Genomic DNA, 20,950 nt, shown 5'->3' with positions numbered 1-20,950 from the left:
TAAAATCTGCCTTTGGGGGGGGGGGGGGGGAGATTGTGGACATAATAGGTGCCCCCTCCCACCTGTAGCATTAAGGAGTGGCTTCATATTTAACAAAATGATCAACAAGCTGTGATATTCCATATAAATATGAAATATCGACCTGATAGATCTTTGAAGGTTTAATCAGAAGATTCTAGTTGCTTTTACTCATTCAGGGACCATAAACACACTTCGTATTAATTCAGAAAGAGTCAGTATACAGTTTATAAAATGAATGTATTTATTTATTTAGTTTCACTAAACTAATAATTATACAAGACAAGGTATGACTGGAATGATAGAATGATATGTGATGTAATGCAGATGAGGTGATTTAATGTGAATGTTGCAATGGAAGCTAGATGTTTCTCAAGTGTCTGAGAGAGTTAGTGGAGTCTGGGTTGTAAAAGAACTCAGCTGTTTGTTTGGTAAACCACAGATTTGTTTATAAAACCATCCAACGCAATCTGTTGAGTCTACGATTCTCTTGTGCGATCCAGGGGGTCAAGAGGTCGTGATGGACACTGCGGGTGGAGTGGACATCTCAGTATCAGGCACCTGTGGACTAGCTCCGACAGGATCCGTCTAGACTGAGATCTCTCCAGGTAATGACAGGAAGCTGGAATGCTTGTTTGCGTCTAAAGGTGTGGAGTGGCTCTTAAGAGCCGTTGTGTCTGATCACTCACAGCGTTGCAGAGACACCAACTAGGAAGCAGATGAGACCCGGTGGAGGCTCCTAACAGCAGTTCTAGAAGGACATGAGCTTCACCAGTTTGATCCATCAGCAGCAGATTTCAGAATATTCATCAGCAGATGTTTATTCTCATTATTAATAGTGTTTCCTGGACAAAACCTAACACCGAACATGGATCAGATGTAATAAAGGACATCACCTCACCAACCTAATCCCATCCCCTCGCTCACTCTGGCCTGCTTTCTGTGGTATGTGTTCTCACATTAAGGCCCCGCCTCCTAGTTCGACAGACAGCAACAACTGAAAAGACCCGTAGTTACAACCCACAACCCACTGGTGAACAGTCCTACAAGAGAAACTATTCAACAGCTGAGTACAGATGCCATGCTAAAAGATCTGCTGCAGCACTCTACAAGTGGGCCCTAAGGACAGCAGCTCAGGCTGAAGCCCATCGTTGTGGTACGGCTCCGCCTCTACATGGAAACATTTACGACATGTGGCTCACAGGCCAGGAAGAAGTTGCTCGTGGGCCGAATGCAGATCTGACCCAGGGTAACGGGCAGCTGCTAGGGTACAAGACTGATCCAGAAGCCAGGGTTGAGCCGTAAAAGCTTGCTTTCCTAAATCTAGCTATGGAGAAGCCGAGCCCGAGACTCTTCTGCCTGTACACTCCACAGGAACACTGCTGCTGACATAATATGGTAGCAACAAGGTCACAGGATACCTCTAACAATGCCGATATTCAAACTCAATGCAGTGCAGAGCTTTAACCTGAAGAGGGCGCTACACTGGCAGTTTAAGGCTGAATATTTAACATTTAGGATGAACTAAAAGGCCAAAATAACTATCTCACTCGTCCACGGCATTGTGAGATATTTGTTTATACAGTTTAGCACTTGTCAGTGACTTACTCTTTAAGCTCTGTCTCCTGAGTGGACTCTCATGTGAGTGTTTAAGTTTGACCTTTGAATAAAGCGTTTTCCACAGAGCTCACAGACAAAAGGCTTCTCTCCTGTGTGGACTCTCATGTGGACGCTTACGTCTTTCCTTTGACTGAAGCTCTTCCCACAGAGCTCACAGACAAATGGCTTTTCTCCGGTGTGGGTTCTGGTGTGATTGATTAAGGTTTCCTTTTGAGTAAATCTTTGTCCACAGAGCTCACAAGCAAAAGGCTTCTGTCCTGTGTGGACTCTCATGTGTCTGTTAAAACTTGTCCTATGGCTAAATCTCTGTTCACAGAGCTCACAAGCAAAAGGTTTCTGTCCAGTGTGGATTCTCATGTGCGTGTTTAAACTTGCCTTATGACTAAATGTTTGTCCACAGACTTCACAGGTAAAAGGCTTCTGTCCTGTGTGGACTCTAATGTGAGTGTTTAAAGTGGTCCTATGACTAAAACTTTGTCCACAAAACTCACAGGAAAAAGGCTTCTGCCTCGTGTGGACGATCATGTGACTGTCTAAACTGGTCTTATAGGTAAATCTTTGTTCACAGTGTTCACAGGCATAAGGCTTCTGTCCTGTGTGGACTCTCACATGTCTGTTTAAATTTGCCTTTTGACAAAAGCTTTTTCCACAGGTTTCACAGGCAAAAGGCTTCTGTCCTGTGTGGACTCTCTTATGTCTGTTTAAACTTTTCCTATTACTAAATATTTTTCCACAGTCGTCACAACTAAAGGATTTTGGGTCTTTCTGCACTTTCCTGCCCGAGTCTACATGTTGTGAAACTCCAACACACTTCTTATCAACCACGCAGCCTGAAGACCTTGTTGCCGAATGACCCAACACTCGCTGGTGTTTCTGGAGAGTCCCCTTGTGGAGAAACTGTTCACCACACTCAGAGCAGCTAAAGGACTTGTTAACAGTCTTAACATCCGACTCAGAAGACCTGCTCTCACTCCCATCTTTGTCTCCGTCTCCAGAGTCTGACAGCTCAGAGTCTAGATTAAGATCATCATCCTCTTCATCACCCACACTAACTTCAGTCTCTGAAAAATGTACTGCATGTTCATGAGGGTTCATATCAGGGTTCCTGCTAGTTCCTGCTCCTCCACCAGCTGAGCTGCAGGCTGGAACATCTCTGTCTTCTATCTGCTGCTGATGAAGCTGTGAGATCAGAGGTTTCTCTTCATCATCCTCACTCTTGATAGTAACTACAGTGAATGGAAACCTGGCAGCATCCGTCTCCTCCTTCAGATGGAGCTGCTCTCCCTCCAGACTGCTCCAGAGCTCATCCTTTATGTGGAGGTGTTGTGGGTCCTGCTGGTCCTCATCAGAAGCTTCTTCTTTAACCAGCACCACCCGGTAAACATCTGTGGGAAACACAGACACACAACCGCTGTAAAGTTATGTTCCCCACATAATAAATATGTAGTTGGAGAGATCAGAACCGACTCAGAACACGTGAAGTAACTTTTTCATGCGAGGTGGATACGTAAAGTTTCCAACACCATGACAACCTCAAACGTGTGTGGCTGTGCTCTTACTCTGTCGTTACAACCCGTCAACTTGTGATGTCGTCTTTCTCCGTTTGGCAGTGGTCACCTGATGTTGTCTGGTTCTGTTCATACGGACCTGTTGCATGTGATGGCACGCCATTTGCGGGACCGCCCCCTTAACCATGACGGTTGGTAAATGCACGTTACACACGTTAAAACTGCAGCGAAGCTAGTCATAACAAGCTAGCTTAATCGCTTTTATTTAGTTGATTTCACCGAATTAGTTTTCTCCGCGGGGTGGCCGGGCTCAGCCTTAGGGAGACGGTGAGGAGCTCGGACACTCGGGAGAGACTCGGAGTAGAGCCGCTGCTCCTTCATATCGAGAGGAGTCAGTTGAGGTGGTTTGGGCATCCTGTTAGGGTGCCTCCTGGACGCCTCCCCAGGACACGTTGGAGAAAGTACATCTCTGAACTGGCCCAGGAACGCCCGAGGGTCCTGCCGGAGGAGCAGGTGGAGGTGGCTGGGGAGAGGACGGTCTGGAGCTCCCTGGTTAGGATGCTGCCTCCGCGACCCGGACAGGTGGAAGAAGATGAGACGAGACGTGTCGTTACCGGACACGATTATAGTTTATACTTCACGAGGAAGTCCGAAACAGACGTGATGCGTTTCTACTGCTGTTGCTGATGGATGGATGTTTGACCATGGAGGACGTGCGGTACCGTCCACAGTAGTGAAACGCAACGTTATTATTTACAATGTTCTAATGTCAGATTACACGTGTTTGACTTACGTTACTTAGTATGCTGCCGGTATGAGATACCTCTTCTCATCCCAGTGTGTGAGTAGCATCTGAACCTGGTGACCCCACAAACAACAACAATCAGTACGGCTCCAGATGTTTTTTAATCAACGCCAGTGTTATAAATGCAGCGGGGTGGATTCTGGCCATGCCAGCACCTTGTTCACATCTGTGAACAGCAGCAGGGACAACATAAGCTAGTTAACACATGACCTTTGTAAGTACCCCCTAGGTGAGCCCCGCCTCGGCGCGCCACTTCTGAGAACTGAACTGGGCCTAAACTAACAACAAACTGTCTCGCCGTTGTCACCGTTAACTTTTGACTTCTGGTTAACAGGACTGGTTACTGGTACTCTCTCCAAACCTCAAACCAAAAACTCTTCAGAGCTACACGATTCACGTAAATGCAATATGTGCTTCCAAAATGGCCACTTGTGCCGAAAGCGATAAGACTGCAGGTACGTCTAATATTATTTCAGCTGTTGAAATAATTATTGATTCACTTAAAGAAAATAAAAGATATACTAGACAGTTTTGACTTGCTTTTAGCACCCCCTAGTGTCTGTTTGCACTCATCACATCGCTGTGCGTTTGTCCTTTAACACCTTAATCCAACAGCTGAAACTCTGGGCTGCATGGTGGCGCAGTGGTTAGCACTGTTGCCTCGCAGCACGAAGGTCGCAGGTTCAAAACTCGGCTGTGGCCTTTCTGCGTGGAGTTGCGTGTTCTCCCCATGCATGTGTGGGTTTCCTCCGGTTTCCCCCACAGATCACAACATGCCCTATAGGTTATAAACTGTAAGTCGCTCTGGATAAAAGCGTCTGCTAAATAGACCCTTTTACTGTTTGTAAACAATATGACGTCAGCGAGAATGCGCGCGCAGCTTGGCAGCAGAGAACAGCGTTGTGTCAGGCTTTATCAAGCTACGCTGCGGGGTTATCACCGGCAAATCTTGAATGTTATATTATTAAACTCACTTTAACGAATGGCAACAGACTCCCGGATCCCTGTGGCATTACGGAACGGGTGGAAGATGTAGGTGCGTGGCCAGATATCCAGTGGCCCGATATATATACGTTTTTAGTGGAGAGGCCCAGTAAGTACACACGTGAGAAGCTACGGGCATACAAATGGTTAGATGCATACAACTATGTTGTCTGTGGCCACGTACAGAAAGTAAAATATCACCACATAGACTCTGAGTTTTGCGTCTTGAAGGCAGAAGTCCTTCCTAGCCAAAGACAAGGACACAAGACTGCTACGTACGAGGCTTGGGTCGTAGTAAACAAACCAGAGAACTACGTACCTGCATGGCAGGGTGAGTATAGTATAGGTTTCTTTTTTTAGCGTGCTCAGAGTACAACCGTGTTAATTTTAGAGAAATACAGTTTATACTAATATGCAGTGGGAAAATACAGATGAATTAGAATGAAATGTTAATTTGAAGCATGAAATAAAGCGTATAAATTTATATGTAATCTTAGTACATCATTACCTTACCTGATATAAGATGGGCGCTACAAACTCGAGCATTTCGGATCGTGTTTTCAGTCCAGTTTTCATCAACCCTTCTGATGGCCTGCAGCCACAGACGCCTGCGATTGTGTTGAAATGGATGTGCTCCCTTCTGAATTCTGTAAGGTTTCAGTCCACTGCTTGAAGAGAAGCGATTCTGGCATCTGTACACGCAACAACCCGACATTTTTATGTGCTCAGAACTTCAAAACAAAGGGATTAAAACGCTGTTTTAGTATCGAGTGTGAATGAGGAAGCCTTCACTCTCGTTGCCAGGCTGCGCGCGCAACTTTTGATGACGTAGGTAGTAAAAGGGTCTATAAATAAACAAACTCTCCCAGTGTTCCCGAGTGTCTAGAGGAGTGATTCATCACTACATTAAACAACTCAGCTGTGTTCATGATCAACGTGCTGGAGCCAGATAGCAGCACCCGGCAGGTCAGCTCAATTAGGGTTGCAGCCATTAAAAATGTTCGTGGTATGATTAAAGTCCGAGAAATAATCACACACATTATATATATATATAATAGACACATAAATCACACACAAGCTAGGGCTGGGCGAAAAATTGATCAAATTAATTAATTTGAATTTTTTGTTGAGGGCGATTCATAACATAGGTAAATAGAGTTTTTCGTAATGGCGCCTTTTTGGCCCTCCGGAGGTTCCATAGCATCAGGTTCCCCACCCACGAGCGAGAGATAACACACAAACCAACAGACAGCAAGCGACCACATGGCGACCAGTGACGGCGGTGAGAGTGGGAAGTTTGTTCTGAAGAAAAGGATAAAATCATCTGTTGTTTGGAACTGGTATGGGTTTGCTGCAACAGACATAAAACAAAGAGACCCCACGCTGCAACCTTTGTCTAAAACCAGTCGCAATCAAAGGCAACAGCACCACAAACTTGTTTCAACACCTAAACCAGAGGCATCAAGCCGAACACGAAAAATAGCAGTCTCTCCAACACGAACAAAGCCGCAGTGACCAAGAACCGGTGGCTAAAAAACAGCCAACTGTAGCCGAATCGTTTGCACGGGGGACCGCATATGACAAGGAAGGGGCCCGGTGGACTACAATCACCGACGCGGTCGCTTTGTATATAGCAGGGGTGCCCAATCCTGGTCCTCGAGGGCCGGTATCCAGCACATTTTCGTTTTAACCTGCTTCAACACACCTGATTTCAATCAGCAGGTGATTAACAGGCGTCTGCAGAGACTGATGAGCTGCTGCACAGGTGATTCACCCAGCTAATCAAGCGTGTTGAAGCAGAAATACCACAAAACCTGCTGGTTACCGGCCCTCCAGGACCAGGATTGGGCACCCCTGGTATATAGCAAAAGACATGGTACCCATATATACCGTGGAGAAGACGGGGTTCATAAATTTGATGAAAACATTGGATCCCAGGTATGAGCTACCCAGCCGAAGGTCTTTCGGTGAAGTAGTCTTGCTGCAGCTGTACAGAAACACACGCAAAAAGGTTGGCAGAGAACTGGAGGAGCTGTCCTTTTTTCGGCAACAACCGACATGTGGAGCAGTCGAACTATACAGCCGTATACGAGTTTAACGGTGCATTTCATTAACGCGTGGGATTTACGTAGTATTTCCCTCCAAACGTCATACTTTCCCGAGGACCACACCGGTGAACTCATCGCCAAAGGACTGAGAGACGCCCTTGACTGCTGGAACCTGTCTGAGAATCGTCTATCCTGCATGACGACTGACAGCGGGACCAACATGATTAAAGCCCTGAAAGTGAACGGAAGGCCAAACCTCCAGTGCTTTGGACACAAACTGCACAACGCTATTGGTAAGTCTGACAATAAGTAAAATAAAATATTACATTTCGACAGAGCACATCAGCCCACAGCCAAGCTGGACGACGCTCGTCTTTCACTACTGTAGCAATGGAACTTGCATTGGTATGGTTTGTGTTCCACCCGGAGGTTAGGGTTAGGGATGAAAATCGGAAATCGAATTAAAGCAAATAAAATCTGAGATTAAATTTTTCGGCCATGTCGCCCAGCGCTAGCACTCGCTATAAATTATCGATTAAAAGCATGATTACATTCTATAAAGGGTCTGAACTCCTGAAATATCTGTTGTTCCTGTTCAGAGAATTAGCTTAGAGAAATTCACTCTACTACTGAACTGCAACGTTGATGTTAGCTCCACTAATAACGCAAGCCTGGAGGAGTTCTGCTGTGTGGTGGAGTTGCTAATGCTAACGGTTAGCTTCTACTAGCAGAGACGTTCTAATTCAGTTGTAACGATCAGATCACGTGTATTTGCAGCAGGTACTTCTTCTCATCATTTTCAGACTAAAATGAGGAAAATAAGCACTGATAACCAAACCCAGGTTCATGCATTTATTACATCAAGACTGGATTACTGTAAGCCATTACTAGCAGGAAGTCCACAGAATGTAGTTAAAAGTCTTCAGCTGTTAACTTTATTTTCTCTCTAAGTGTTTTTCTCCCCAGAAGAAGCTACAACGATGTTCTACTGAGCTGTGGTGGCCTCATGGAGGGGGCCATCGTCTAGCACACTGCTGCCAACCACTTAAACATTCTCCCTCTGCTGATAATAACTTTTTACTTTCCTGGACGTTGAATGTGCTACTACTAGTTTACCCGTTTAATTATAGATCCACTAGGATAAATACAATAAAGTTTATCTCTCACCAAATAGAATATTTACTAATACATCACAATATAAGAGGGCTGGGTAATATGGCCGAAAATCAATATCACGACATATTGAGGATTTCACCTCGATGACGGTAAATGAACGATAACTACAGATCTGCACAGAAACAAAGGTTGTCCACTAGATGGGGCTGTCACGTGTGTTACATTGAGTCACATTGAGGTGGTGCAGCTTCTTAAAGGGACATGAATGTTGCCAACCCAGACACACCTCTTCATTACTTCATTATCAGACTTTCTGACACGACTAAAATTATCTCGATCAAAGTCAGACACTTCTATAACGATAAATTTACTATATACTTGGTGTGTGTGTGTGTGTGTGTGTGTGTGTGTGTGTGTGTGTGTGTGTGTGTATGACACTGCTCCGTCTTCTTGATACTTAGCCTTTATTGTGAGAGTTGTGTTGATTAGATGCATTCGGGTGTGACTGAAACTGCTCGGGGGTTACATTCAGAGCTGCTCTATAGGTGAAACTGGAGACCTCCTCCTCTAATGGAGGCCTCAGGAGTAGAGCTCTGTAACATTGTACAAACGGAAGGACCAGACCCAGACCCAGACCGACCCCCCCCCCCCACACACACACACACACACACACACCAGTACCTGTGTCCATGCTGATGAAGCAGTCCCAGCTGATGGATGATCCTGAAGTGGTAGCAGGTTTTCTTTAGCCGTGTTTAGCTAACAGCTGCAATAGAAACAAAGCAGGAGAGCTGATTAAGATGCTGCTTCAGAACAACGCAGGAGATTAAAGATCCAACGCTTTGGTTCTGATCAGCTGAGGACACATCCAGTCTGGAAAAGAGGACCTTTGCTCACCAGAGTTCACGGAGTAGAGCTAACCGCTTTTTCCTCCAGAGTCACATTCAGATTCGGGCCTTTTCCGTCGGAGAGTGTGAGCAGGATGGATGAGAGAGCGAGCAGCGATCCTGCATCATGACCAACTCAGATGAGCGAGTCTGATAGAGGGAACCTCTTCAATCTGATGAAAGCAGCAAAACGAGCGCGTTTCTCAGAGAGGCCAAAGGAACAGCAGCAGATCCAGAGGGCAGGAAGTCTAGAGAAAAGCTTTTCAAACCTGGTCTGGAAAACAACCACTTCCCTCCCAGTGCACCCCCTAGTCCCCATTCTGCCCACCGTCCTCTGGATATTATAATCCCACCAGCCAGTCCTTCCCTCGTCCCAGTTCCTGCCATCCCTCAGTGACTCTGCCTAATCCCAGACCTCACCTCTCCTTTCCCAGAGGGCATCTACCCATGACCCCTACATGTAGGCGTCATCTACTCATGACCCCTACATGTAGGCGTCATCCACCCACGACCCCTACATGTAGGCGTCATCTACCCACGACCCCTACATGTAGGCGTCATCTACCCACGACCCCTACATGTAGGCGTCATCTACCCACGACCCCTACATGTAGGCGTCATCTACCCACGACCCCTACATGTAGGCGTCATCTACCCACGACCCCTACATGTAGGCGTCATCAACCCACGACCCCTACATGTAGGCGTCATCTACCCACGACCCCTACATGTAGGCGTCATCTACCCACGACCCCTACATGTAGGCGTCATCAACCCACGACCCCTACATGTAGGCGTCATCTACCCACGACCCCTACATGTAGGCGTCATCTACCCACGACCCCTACATGTAGGCGTCATCTACCCACGACCCCTACATGTAGGCGTCATCTACCCACGACCCCTACATGTAGGCGTCATCTACCCACGACCCCTACATGTAGGCGTCATCTACCCACGACCCCTACATGTAGGCGTCATCAACCCACGACCCCTACATGTAGGCGTCATCAACCCACGACCCCTACATGTAGGCGTCATCTACCCACGACCCCTACATGTAGGCGTCATCTACCCACGACCTCTACATGTAGGCGTCATCTACCCACGACCTCTACATGTAGGCGTCATCTACCCACGACCCCTACATGTAGGCGTCATCTACCCACGACCCCTACATGTAGGCGTCATCTACCCACGACCCCTACATGTAGGCGTCATCTACCCACGACCCCTACATGTAGGCGGCATCTACCCACGACCCCTACATGTAGGCGGCATCTACCCACGACCCCTACATGTAGGCGGCATCTACCCACGACCCCTACATGTAGGCGGCATCTACCCACGACCCCTACATGTAGGCGGCATCTACCCACGACCCCTACATGTAGGCGGCATCTACCCACGACCCCTACATGTAGGCGGCATCTACCCACGACCCCTACATGTAGGCGTCATCTACCCACGAACCCTACATGTAGGCGGCATCTACCCACGACCCCTACATGTAGGCGGCATCTACCCACGAACCCTACATGTAGGCGGCATCTACCCACGACCCCTACATGTAGGCGGCATCTACCCACGACCCCTACATGTAGGCGTCATCTACCCACGAACCCTACAGGTAGGCGTCATCTACCCATGACCCCTACATGTAGGCGGCATCTACCCATGACCTCTACATGTAGGTGTCATCTACCCATGAACCCTACATGTAGGCGTCATCAACCCACGACCCCTACATGTAGGCGTCATCTACCCACGACCCCTACATGTAGGCGTCATCTACCCACGACCCCTACATGTAGGCGTCATCTACCCACGACCCCTACATGTAGGTGTCATCTACCCACGATCCCTACATGTAGGCGTCATCTACCCACGACCCCTACATGTAGGCGTCATCTACCCACGACCCCTACATATAGGCGTCATCTACCCACGACCCCTACATGTAGGCGTCATCTACCCACGACCCCTACATGTAGGCGTCATCTACCCACGACCCCTACATGTAGGAGTCATCTACCCACGACCCCTACATGTAGGCGTCATCTACCCACGACCCCTACATGTAGGCGTCATCTACCCACGACCCCTACATGTAGGCGTCATCTACCCACGACCCCTACATGTAGGCGTCATCAACCCACGACCCCTACATGTAGGCGTCATCAACCCACGACCCCTACATGTAGGCGTCATCTACCCATGACCCCTACATGTAGGCGTCATCTACCCACGACCCCTACATGTAGGAGTCATCTACCCACGACCCCTACATGTAGGCGTCATCTACCCACGACCCCTACATGTAGGCGTCATCTACCCATGACCCCTACATGTAGGCGTCATCTACCCATGACCCCTACATGTAGGCGTCATCTACCCACGACCCCTACATGTAGGCGTCATCTACCCATCATGATAAATGACCCGCACTTGTATAGCGCCTCTCAGAGTAAGGACTCCAAAGCGCTTTACACTACAGTGTATCATTCATCCATTCACACACATTCACACACTGGTGGTGATGAGCTACGATGTAGCCACAGCTGCCCTGGGGCGCGCTGACCGAGGCGAGGCACCTCATGAACGTCACAATGACCTGGATTCAGTAAAGGGACAGGAGACTCTGTAGCCAAAGGTCCGGTCTGAAAGACCACGCTTAAGGACCAGGGGTCTCATTTACCAAACATGGCGTAGAATCCTTACTAAAACCGTACTTAAGCTCAGCAAATAAAATGTTCTTACGCCAAGCAGGTGTGTGATCTATCAAACATGGAGGACACACAGCTGCACGCATTCTTCGCTTCACAAATCAGAGACTAACCAGAATGTTTCTCAGCTGCTTTTTAGTCACATCCCGCCCTCACCACGCCCACTTATTGCCTTAAATGGTCAATGCAAAGTGTCTTGTGGACCTCATGCATATACATAAGCCGGCTGTTGCAGCACTCCACCAATGACATGGTGACCGTAGATCAAGGCAGATCAAGGAAGCGCTATTTCACACAAGCACAAGTTGAGGTACTTGTGGGTGAGGTGGAGAAATGAAAGGAAGTGCTTTTGCTAAACAAATAAGAGAAAATCCACAGAGAGGCACAGCGTTGCTGAAGCCGTCAATGCTGACTTCTTCAGAGATCTGTGGCGGGTATAAAAAAAATGATCCAATCAGGATTTGAACCCCAGACTCCCGGGTGAAACCAGTCACCCAAACAGAGATCTCCCCTGTACAAGTAGCCAGGTCACATGATCAATCGGGTCACAGTGACAGGACACACACTGTCACACACGCATGATGTTCTGTCTCAATCTGTCCCCCTGCTGATATTCTGCACTTCAGGCTGTGTGTGAGTGCGTGTGTGTGTGTGTGTGTGTGTGTGCACGTGCATGTGTGTGTGTGTGTGGGGGGGGGGGGGTCTTGTTCTGTGTGAAAAGTCAGCGGTACAAGTGATAATGCTGCAGGATTTCATAATTGTATCTTCTCAGCAGCAGCACTGCAGGTGCTCTCCATGTCCAGCATGTGTGTAAGCCAGGTCCTTAGTCAACTTTAAGTTATGCACAGTTTTCCACTAAGTTTTCTTTCATAAATCCCAAAGTTTGCGTGGAACGTTGTTTGCGCAGTTTTCCGACCCCTTTTTGTGCGCAAGCAAGCTTGATGAATGAGACCCCAGAACTGCCCAGGTTCCTGGAAGGCCGTACAGAGCCAGAACAATCCCCAACGCACCCCCGACTACACGGACGGACTCTTACCCACTGCGTGACGGAGCTCCAGGACAACGAAAGAAGAGCAACAAGCTAGCTCTGCTAGCAGCTTCCGCCTTTTATCTTCTTCCGCTCCCTTTCTGGTCGGCTCATGGGTCGTCAGAAGCATAGACAAGAAAACGTAGACGCTGAAAACGCTGACTGTCGCCGCCATATTGAATGGGTCGGTTCTAACAACCGGCGTACAATTGCTATATTATTTATGTTGTTTAATGATAATTATATTTTAATTATCGTGCCGTACCACGTGTCTGATTGTGTGAAAACGCTTGATAAAGTGTGTTTTTAGTTAGCTACGCTCCTTCCTCAGTGCAGGTGAAGGCACGGGGGCGAATGGACACCCATCTAAAATGGCGTCTATGTACATATGTCTGTGAAGAAACCCACCGGAGAATCGTTCGTGGAGTCGGCGACACCGGGAGGAGAGGAGAGCGGGTTGTCAAGCAGGTATTTCTCAGGAGATCCCGGTGTTCTAGTTTCTGGTCATAGAGGTCTAACTCCACCTGTTACCACCTCTTTCTGATCAGTGGCTCGCCGCTAGGTGGCAGTAACGCACCTAGAGCTACATGGAGAGCACACCACTGCGCATGCGTTGCTTTCATTCTTCATGGCGCTGTCGGAGGAAAGGCCTGGTAGGTCTCTGGGTGGATTTAAGTGTATTTTAGTGTTTCTACAGGCGGCGTGAGAGAACCAACAGCAGCTTTAAGTGTTGGTCTGAGGCTGGGACTCAGGTAGGACTCCTCTAGACTCTGTTTACCGGTCTCAGTCTCGCTCAGTAGGGATGTTGGACGCCAGAGAGACTTCCAGTCCGCGGTGGGTTCGGGTCAGGGTCATCCATGGTCTGTTGCAGGGACGGATCCGGGGACTAGTCCTCGGAAGCGCTGGTTCACTAGCCTCGGATCCGCTTCAGGGTTCGCGACGGGGCGCATCACTTGGAATCGTAGGATGTCCAAGGAAGGTCCCGCCTCTCTCGCCTCTGATTGGCTAGAAGGGCTCTGCTATGATTGGCTGTTTCATTAAGCAGCAACAGTACTGTCCTGTCACCAGCAGAACAGCTGTTTTGTACAGAAAATGAGAACCAGGGCCTATAACAACCATTCTGTTCTGTTTTACTGAAATAGATTTATTAAAAACCTGAGAAAGTTCAAAAAGGGAACTTATGATGAATCTTGTTGCATGAACCACTATTGGACTTACTTTATATGTGTAATATGTGTGTTATTACTGCAGAACACCGGATAAATGTGTGTGTGCCGTCTTGCTCACGCTCACTATGTAACGCTCCTGTAGAGAATCCTTACATGTACAAGCGCGTGTACACAGACAGGTGCTCACATGGTATGGACTCGGCCCTTTTGACACACCACCTAAGGCTGTGGTTGGCACTAAATGCACTATGAATTATTAATGTGTGCTTTTCAGCAAAAAATGTAACTTTTATATCCCCGTGTTGTTGGCGCAGTGGTATTTTGGTCTTGTTGTATTTTTGTGTCCACTTTTTTCTCTATCTGCAGGTCTAAAAAAAAGCAGGGGTGCTTGGTCGCACGGAGAAGGAAGTGGCGCCACCATCAGCGTCAGCTCTGAGGAAGTTTACAGCCGGTAAACGAAACTGTCAGCAAGGTAAAAAAGAAACCTTTTCTGCGTTTTAAAAAAGAACCAAAAATGCAGTTTGAAACTAAACACAACAATAACATAACAAAGATGCTCTTTACCTTGTTTTGCTAACGTCTGGGCTAATTACTACAGGTGCTGGCCAGTAAATTAGAATATCATCAAAAGGTTGAAAATATTTCAGTAATTCCATTCAAAACGTGAAACTTGTACATTATATTCATGCAATGCACACAGACCAATGTATTTCCGATGTTTATTACGTTTAATTTTGATATTTATAGGTGACAACCAATGAAAACATCAAATCTGGTATCTCAGAAAATTAGAATATTCTAAAGGCCAATGAAAAAATGTTTGTTTCTCTAATGTTGGCCAACTGAAAAGAATGAACATGAAAAGAATGTGCATGTATAGCACTCAATACTTAGTCGGGGCTCCTTTTGCCTCAATAACTGCAGTAATGCGGCGTGGCATGGACTCGATCAGTCTGTGGCACTGCTCAGGTGTTATGAGAGCCCAGGTTGCTCTGATAGTCGTCTTCAGCTCCTCTGCATTGTTGGGTCTAGCGTATTGCATCCTCCGCTTCACAATACCCCATAGATTTTCTATGGGGTTAAGGTCAGGCGAGTTTGCTGGCCAATCAAGGACAGGGATACCATGGTCCTTGAACCAGGTGCTGGTGGTTTTGGCACTGTGTGCAGGTGCCAAGTCCTGTTGAAAGGTGAAGTCTGCATCCCCATAAAGTTGGTCAGCAGCAGGAAGCATGAAGTGCTCTAAAACTTCCTGGTAGACGGCTGCATTGACCCTGGACCTCAGGAAACAGAGTGGGCCAACACCGGCAGATGACATGGCACCCCACACCATCACTGACGGTGGAAACTTTACACTGGACCTCATGCAACGTGGATTCTGTGCTTCTCCGCTCTTCCTCCAGACTCTGGGTCCTTGATTTCCAAAGGAAATGCAGAACTTGCTTTCATCAGAAAACATAACTTTGGACCACTCAGCATCAGTCCAGTCCTTTTTGTCCTTGGCCCAGGCGAGACGCTTCTTGCGCTGTTTCTTGTTCAAGAGTGGCTTGACACACGGAATGCGACACCTGAATCCCATGTCTTTCATGAGTCTCCTCGTGGTGGTTCTTGAAGCGCTGACTCCAGCTGCAGTCCACTCTTTGTGGATCTCCCCCACATTTTTGAATGGGTTTGTCGTCACAATTCTCTGCAGGGTGCGGTTATCCCTAGAGCTTGTACACTTTTTTCTACCACATTTTTTCCGTCCCTTCGCCTGTCTGTTAATGTGCTTGGACACAGAGCTCTGCGAACAGCCAGCTTCTTTAGCAATCACCTTTTGTGTCTTGCCCTCCTTGTGCAAGGTGTCAATGATTGTCTTTTGGACAGCTGTTAAGTTAGAAGTCTTCCCCATGATTGTGGTGCCTTCAAAACAAGACTGAGGACCTTTTAAAGGCCTTTGCAGGTGTTTTGAGTAAATCAGCTGATTAGAGTGGCAGCAGGTGTCTTCTATATTCAGCCTTTTCAGAATATTCTAATTTTTTGAGATACCAAATTTGGAGTTTTCATTAGTTGTCACTTATGAATATCAAATTTAAATGTAATGAACATTGGAAATACATTGGTCTGTGTGCATTGCATGAATATAATGTACAAGTTTCACGTTTTGAATGGAATTACTGAAATATTTTCAACCTTTTGATGATATTCTAATTTACTGTCCAGCACCTGTATAGCCATCCGCAGAGCTGGGCCAATGTTGGTGGCATCGTCCTCTGCTGCCCGTAGATGAACGGAGAAGGAAGGGATGGCACCAACATCATGGTGCCTTGGCAGGCAAGGCGAGGTCTCAATGCTTTCCCCACCCGTCTCTTTACGCTGCAGAACTCTGTATCTCCTGGACAGTTCTGCTTTCATGTATTCTGGTCTGGGGGAAATGACTCCTAGTCCAGTAACATCTCACATATTATCTGTAGCACTTTTCAAACAAGTCTAATGTTAAAACAGCAGCGGATTCTTGTTTCCTCCATGGACTGGATGTGTCCTCAGCTGATCAGAACCAAAGCGTTGGATCTTTAATCTCCTGCGTTGTTCTGAAGCAGCATCTTAATCAGCTCTCCTGCATTGTTTCTATTGCAGCTGTTAGCTAAACACGGCTAAAGAAAACCTGCTACCACTTCAGGATCATCCATCAGCTGGGACTGCTTCATCAGCATGGACACAGGTACTGGGGTGTGTGTGTGTGTGTGTGTGTGTGTGTGTGTGTGTGTGTGTGTGTGTGTGTGTGTGTGTGTGTGTGTGTGTGTTTAAGAGTTACTTTAATTAAAAAGTCATGCCAGACACTTCCAAGACTCGTCCATTGTTATAGTGAGAGCTCATTGTTCGCCAGGATGAAGGGGAAAACCTGCTGCCACCTAGCAGTCGGAGCTTGAGTCGCACCGCACAAGAAAATATAGTACGTGTTTGTAGAGCTTGGTTTGTGCTTCTCCGTTAGCTCCACCAGGGAGAGACACACATGGAGACAACTTGTCCTCATACATCACCTGGGGAGTGCTGCAAAGCAATTCCCCTCCAGGACACCAGAGGGTGTAGTGCCGTTGTAGGGTATCCTGTCATGTATCCGGTCCGTGTTTTTGTATTTCAGAGGCTTTTTAACACTGATGCATTTGTCCCTCGTCCTCCTTCACCTCTTAATGTGCTCGCCACATCTAAACCCACTTTTGCCGTCATTTCTGTCCACGAATAAAACGCTCGCTGCATATCTTTTCAGTCCTCCAATCACGGGGGAATAATACGTTCATATTTGTAAGAGTGCTCCGTGTCTGCCGCTAGATATCTTTGTTATTGAGGCCGCAATGGTGGTGCTGTTAACGAAAGCAGCGTTCCGCCACAACTCACTGGGGATCCAGAAGACAGAGCAGTAGACCCCCCCCCACCCCTCCACACACACACATACGCGCGCACACACACGCACACACACACACCAAGTAGTGTTTCTACAGTTATATTGTGATTTCTTAGTAAATATTGTATTTGGTGAGAGATAAACTTTATTGTATTTATCCTAGTGGATCTATAATTAAACGGGTAAACTAGTAGTAGCACATCCAACGTCAAGGAAACCAAAATGTTATTATCAGGAGAGAGAGAATGTATTAGTGGTTAGCAGCAGTGTGCTAGTCGATGGCCCCCTCCATGAGGCCACCACAGATCAGCAGAACATCATTGTAGCTTCTTCTGGGGAGAAAAACACTTAGAGAGAAAATAAAGTTAACAGCTGAAATAGCAGGAAATAATACAGTTAAAGAGCAGACTGTAGAAGAAAGCAGTAGAGTGTGAAAAGTGGTCAGTGTATCCTCCAGCAGTCTAAGCCTATAGCAGCATAACTACAGAGATAACTCTGGATAATCTATCCTATTTAGATGGAGGCATGTTGGAGGCAGGGCAAGGGAGAGCCGTCTTTACCGACTGTACACTCCACCTCCCTCTACTCCCCCACTTGTCCAGATTTAGGCTAACATCAGATTTTAACCATAGACCCTATCAAATAAAAATGTTTTAAGCCTATTCTTAAAAGTAGACAAGGTGTCTGCCTCACGGACTAAGGCTGGGAGCTGGTTCCACAGGAGAGGAGCCTGATAACTAAAAGATCTGCCTCCCATCCTAATTTTAGATATTCTGGGAACCACCAGTAGACCTGCAGTCTGAGAGCAAAGTGCTCGGTTAGGAACATATGGAACGATCAGATCACTGATGTATGATGGACCTTGATTATTTAAGCCTGGTTTATGCTTCTCCGTCAGCTCCGTAAGGGACAGACACGCACGGATTGACGGAAGCGTTTTGCTCTCATACTTCTCCGTCTCCTGGAGAGTGTTGCAAAGCAATTCCCCGCCAGGACAACAGAGGGCGTAGCGCTGTTCTGTGGTATCCTGTCATGTATCGGTCCAAGATAGTGTGTTTATATTGTGTTTTTTGTATATATAAGAGACTTTTAATACGGACATATTTGTCTTTCATTCTCCCACCGCTTCATGCGCTCCCCACCTCTAAACCCACGTTTCCTGTCATTTCCGTCCACAAATAAAACGCTTGCTGCGCATCTTTTCACTCCTCCAGTCACAGGAGAATTAAACGTTCATATTTTTAGAATTTTTTCGCGAGGTATTCTTCAAGCTTCTCCGTGTCTGCCGCTAGTTATCCTCGGCTCTCTTTGCAATGGCGGCGCTGTAAACAACAGCGGCGTCCTGACCAATCACAAGCTTGCGTCATCCGTCTCGTTCGACGGATGTTTAAAAAAGTGAGCTCGACTCCGTACGTACTTGCGTGCCAGCCGGAGCCCTACGCAAGGACGGATAATGGCGTTGCGTGTCTCCGCACTGACGCAGACGGAGAAGCATAAACCAGGCTTAAGAGCTTTATATGTGAGAAGAAGGATCTTAAAATCTATTCTGAATTTAACAGGTTGCCAATGTAGGGAAGCTAAGACAGGAGAGATATGATCTCTCTTTTTAATTCTTAATTCTGAGATCTAACAAGACTAGAACAGACACAAGATTCTTATCTGAGGCCATAAGAATATCATTTGTAACTCTCACTAATGCAGTTTCAGTGCTGTGATACTCTCTAAAACCAGACTGAAATTCCTCAAACAGAGCATTAGTGTTTAAATGCTCACATACTTGGATGGCCACTACTTTCTCCAGGACTTTGGATAAAAATGGAAGGTTAGATATTGGTCTATAATTCTTTGGGTCATCTGGATCCAGAGAAGGCTTCTTAAGTGAAGGTTTGATTACAGCAACCTTAAAATCTTGTGGTACATACCCATTTACTAAGGATAGATTGATTATATCTAGAATGGGGGCAGTAACCAAAGGAAATGCATCTTTAAATAATTTGGTTGGGATTGGATCCAAAATGCAAGTTGAAGGTTTAGATGAAGCTAATATTTTTGATAACTCTGAAAGCTCAACTGGATCAAAACGGTTCAAGCACAGATGAGGTTCTACAGTTACCTCTGAAGCTGCCTCACTTACTGAGGAAGAAGAAATCACATTAGGGAGGATGCTAAAGATTTTGTTTCTAATAGAATTAATTTTACTTGTAAAAAATCCCATGAAGTCATTGCTGCTGAGGGCTAAGGGAATAGATGGCTCTATGCTGGGTTCCTTATATAGGAAACTTGTTACTGATTGGCTTAATGGCTGCGCAGTGGTGCAGTGGTTAGAGCTGTTGCCTTGCAGCGAGACGGTCCTGGGTTCTCTTCCCGGCCTGGGATCTTTCTGCATGGAGTTAGCATGTTCTCCCTGTGCATGCGTGGGTTCTCTCCGGGTTCTCCGGCTTCCTCCCACAGTCCAAAACCATGACTGTTAGGTTGATTGGTCTGTCTTAATTGTCCTTAGGTGTGTGTGTGTGTGCATGGTTGTTTGTCCTGTGTGATTCTGTGTTGCCCTGCGATGGACTGGCTCTCTGTCCAGGGTGTACCCCGCCTGATTGCCCGTTGACCGCTGGAGATAGCCCCCCCCCCCCCCCCCCCCCCCACGTCCCTACGTGGACAAGCGGGTTCAGACGATGGATGGATGGGTGATTGGTGTAATGACCTGACCTGTATTGGTATGTTTACTGTGTGAGGGTCCTTGAGACGACTCTTGTCGTGATTTGGCGTTTTATAAATAAACTTGAATTGAATTGAAAGTGGCGTCCTGACCAATCACAAGCTAGCGTTCTCCGTCTTGTTTGACGGATGTTTAGAAAACAGAGCACGACTCGTCCGTCCTTACGAGGCTGCCGGCGAGCCTTTGCAAGGACAGATAAAGTGGGTACGCGTCTCCGCACCGACGCAGAAACATAAAGTGAGCTTAAGTCCTCGATAAGACTAGTACGCTGCTTTAAAGACCCGTCTCACGCTGTTTTACACTTTCCAGAGTAACTTTAGTGTTTGATCAAACAGGGTTTCTCCAGCGCTTAACCCTAACCCTAAGCCACCAGGCCTTGCTTGGCTCCCCGCCACGCCAAGCGTCCACCCCCACCCCCATTTCGCCCCGTAGCTAAACGAACGTCGTCATGGATGGCAGACAGTAGCAAACGATCTGCGTGGGGATCAGATGCATCTAGTTGACACAACTCGCTCACAATAGAGGCTGACTCTCAGGGGTAGGGAGGAGGGGTCTTATTTTGCCAGCTCCTTATTGTGGTGAGCTGCTATCATGAGGATTATGTTACAACCCCGACACGAGATGTTGGAGGGGGTAACGTAAGAACTTGGAACAGTGGAAGTAAAATGTGTTCATTCGTCTAAAAAGGTTTTAAAATGAGCCGGCAAGCAGATGGAAGGCATCATAAAAATAATGTCAAACATAACAGAAAGGTTAACATTAAAACACCAGGTTCAAAGTGTTACTGAATCAGAAGGTGCTTAATCAATAACATCAAACCGAGCCAGGATCCCTGGGGATCGTCTCACTAACATCAAAAACAGAAGGGCTTTGAACCAAAACGAGGCCTGGAGGACAGCAGAACCCCTGCACCGCTGCCTCCAGACTGCTGAACCAACCAGCTCAGTGGC

At 47.0% G+C, this 20,950-nt stretch overlaps 2 protein-coding genes across 5 annotated transcripts in view; one reads left to right on the top strand and one right to left on the bottom strand.

Annotated features, from left to right (window-relative positions):
• Positions 1 to 239: 239 nt before the first annotated feature.
• LOC107373740 (gastrula zinc finger protein XlCGF57.1) lies at positions 240 to 13,272 on the bottom strand. Of its 2 annotated transcripts, none has more exons than XM_054737510.2 (4): positions 13,148 to 13,272; positions 8,997 to 9,159; positions 8,781 to 8,865; positions 240 to 3,023 (listed from the first exon to the last, which is right to left on the bottom strand). In XM_054737510.2, the coding sequence occupies exons 3-4, from the start codon at positions 8,788 to 8,790 to the stop codon at positions 1,630 to 1,632; spliced, it is 1,404 nt and encodes a 467-aa protein (XP_054593485.2). In that variant the 5' UTR covers positions 8,791 to 8,865; positions 8,997 to 9,159; positions 13,148 to 13,272; the 3' UTR covers positions 240 to 1,629. The 2 variants fall into 2 exon arrangements, with proteins under 2 accessions (XP_054593485.2, XP_054593484.2); XM_054737509.2 differs by lacking the exon at positions 13,148 to 13,272 and adding an exon at positions 12,749 to 13,102.
• Positions 13,265 to 20,950, top strand: part of LOC107373514 (gastrula zinc finger protein XlCGF57.1) — a 21,345-nt gene continuing 13,659 nt past the window's right edge. Inside the window, exons 1-3 of one of the 3 annotated variants that reach the window (XM_070548585.1) lie at positions 13,265 to 13,392; positions 14,275 to 14,380; positions 16,522 to 16,606. In XM_070548585.1, the coding sequence (XP_070404686.1) occupies positions 16,597 to 16,606 (10 nt within the window). In that variant the 5' untranslated portion in view covers positions 13,265 to 13,392; positions 14,275 to 14,380; positions 16,522 to 16,596. Of the gene's footprint in view, positions 13,492 to 13,830; positions 14,381 to 16,521; positions 16,607 to 20,950 lie in introns of those variants that run through there. The other 2 variants (XM_070548586.1, XM_054737506.2) reach the window with 2 other exon arrangements.

Source organism: Nothobranchius furzeri, chromosome 2 (assembly GCF_043380555.1).
Source record: "Nothobranchius furzeri strain GRZ-AD chromosome 2, NfurGRZ-RIMD1, whole genome shotgun sequence".
In the NCBI taxonomy this organism is placed as follows: Eukaryota; Metazoa; Chordata; class Actinopteri; order Cyprinodontiformes; family Nothobranchiidae; genus Nothobranchius; species Nothobranchius furzeri.
The sequence above is the reverse complement of the archived record's forward strand: the minus strand, read 5'-3'. Positions and strand labels throughout refer to the sequence as shown.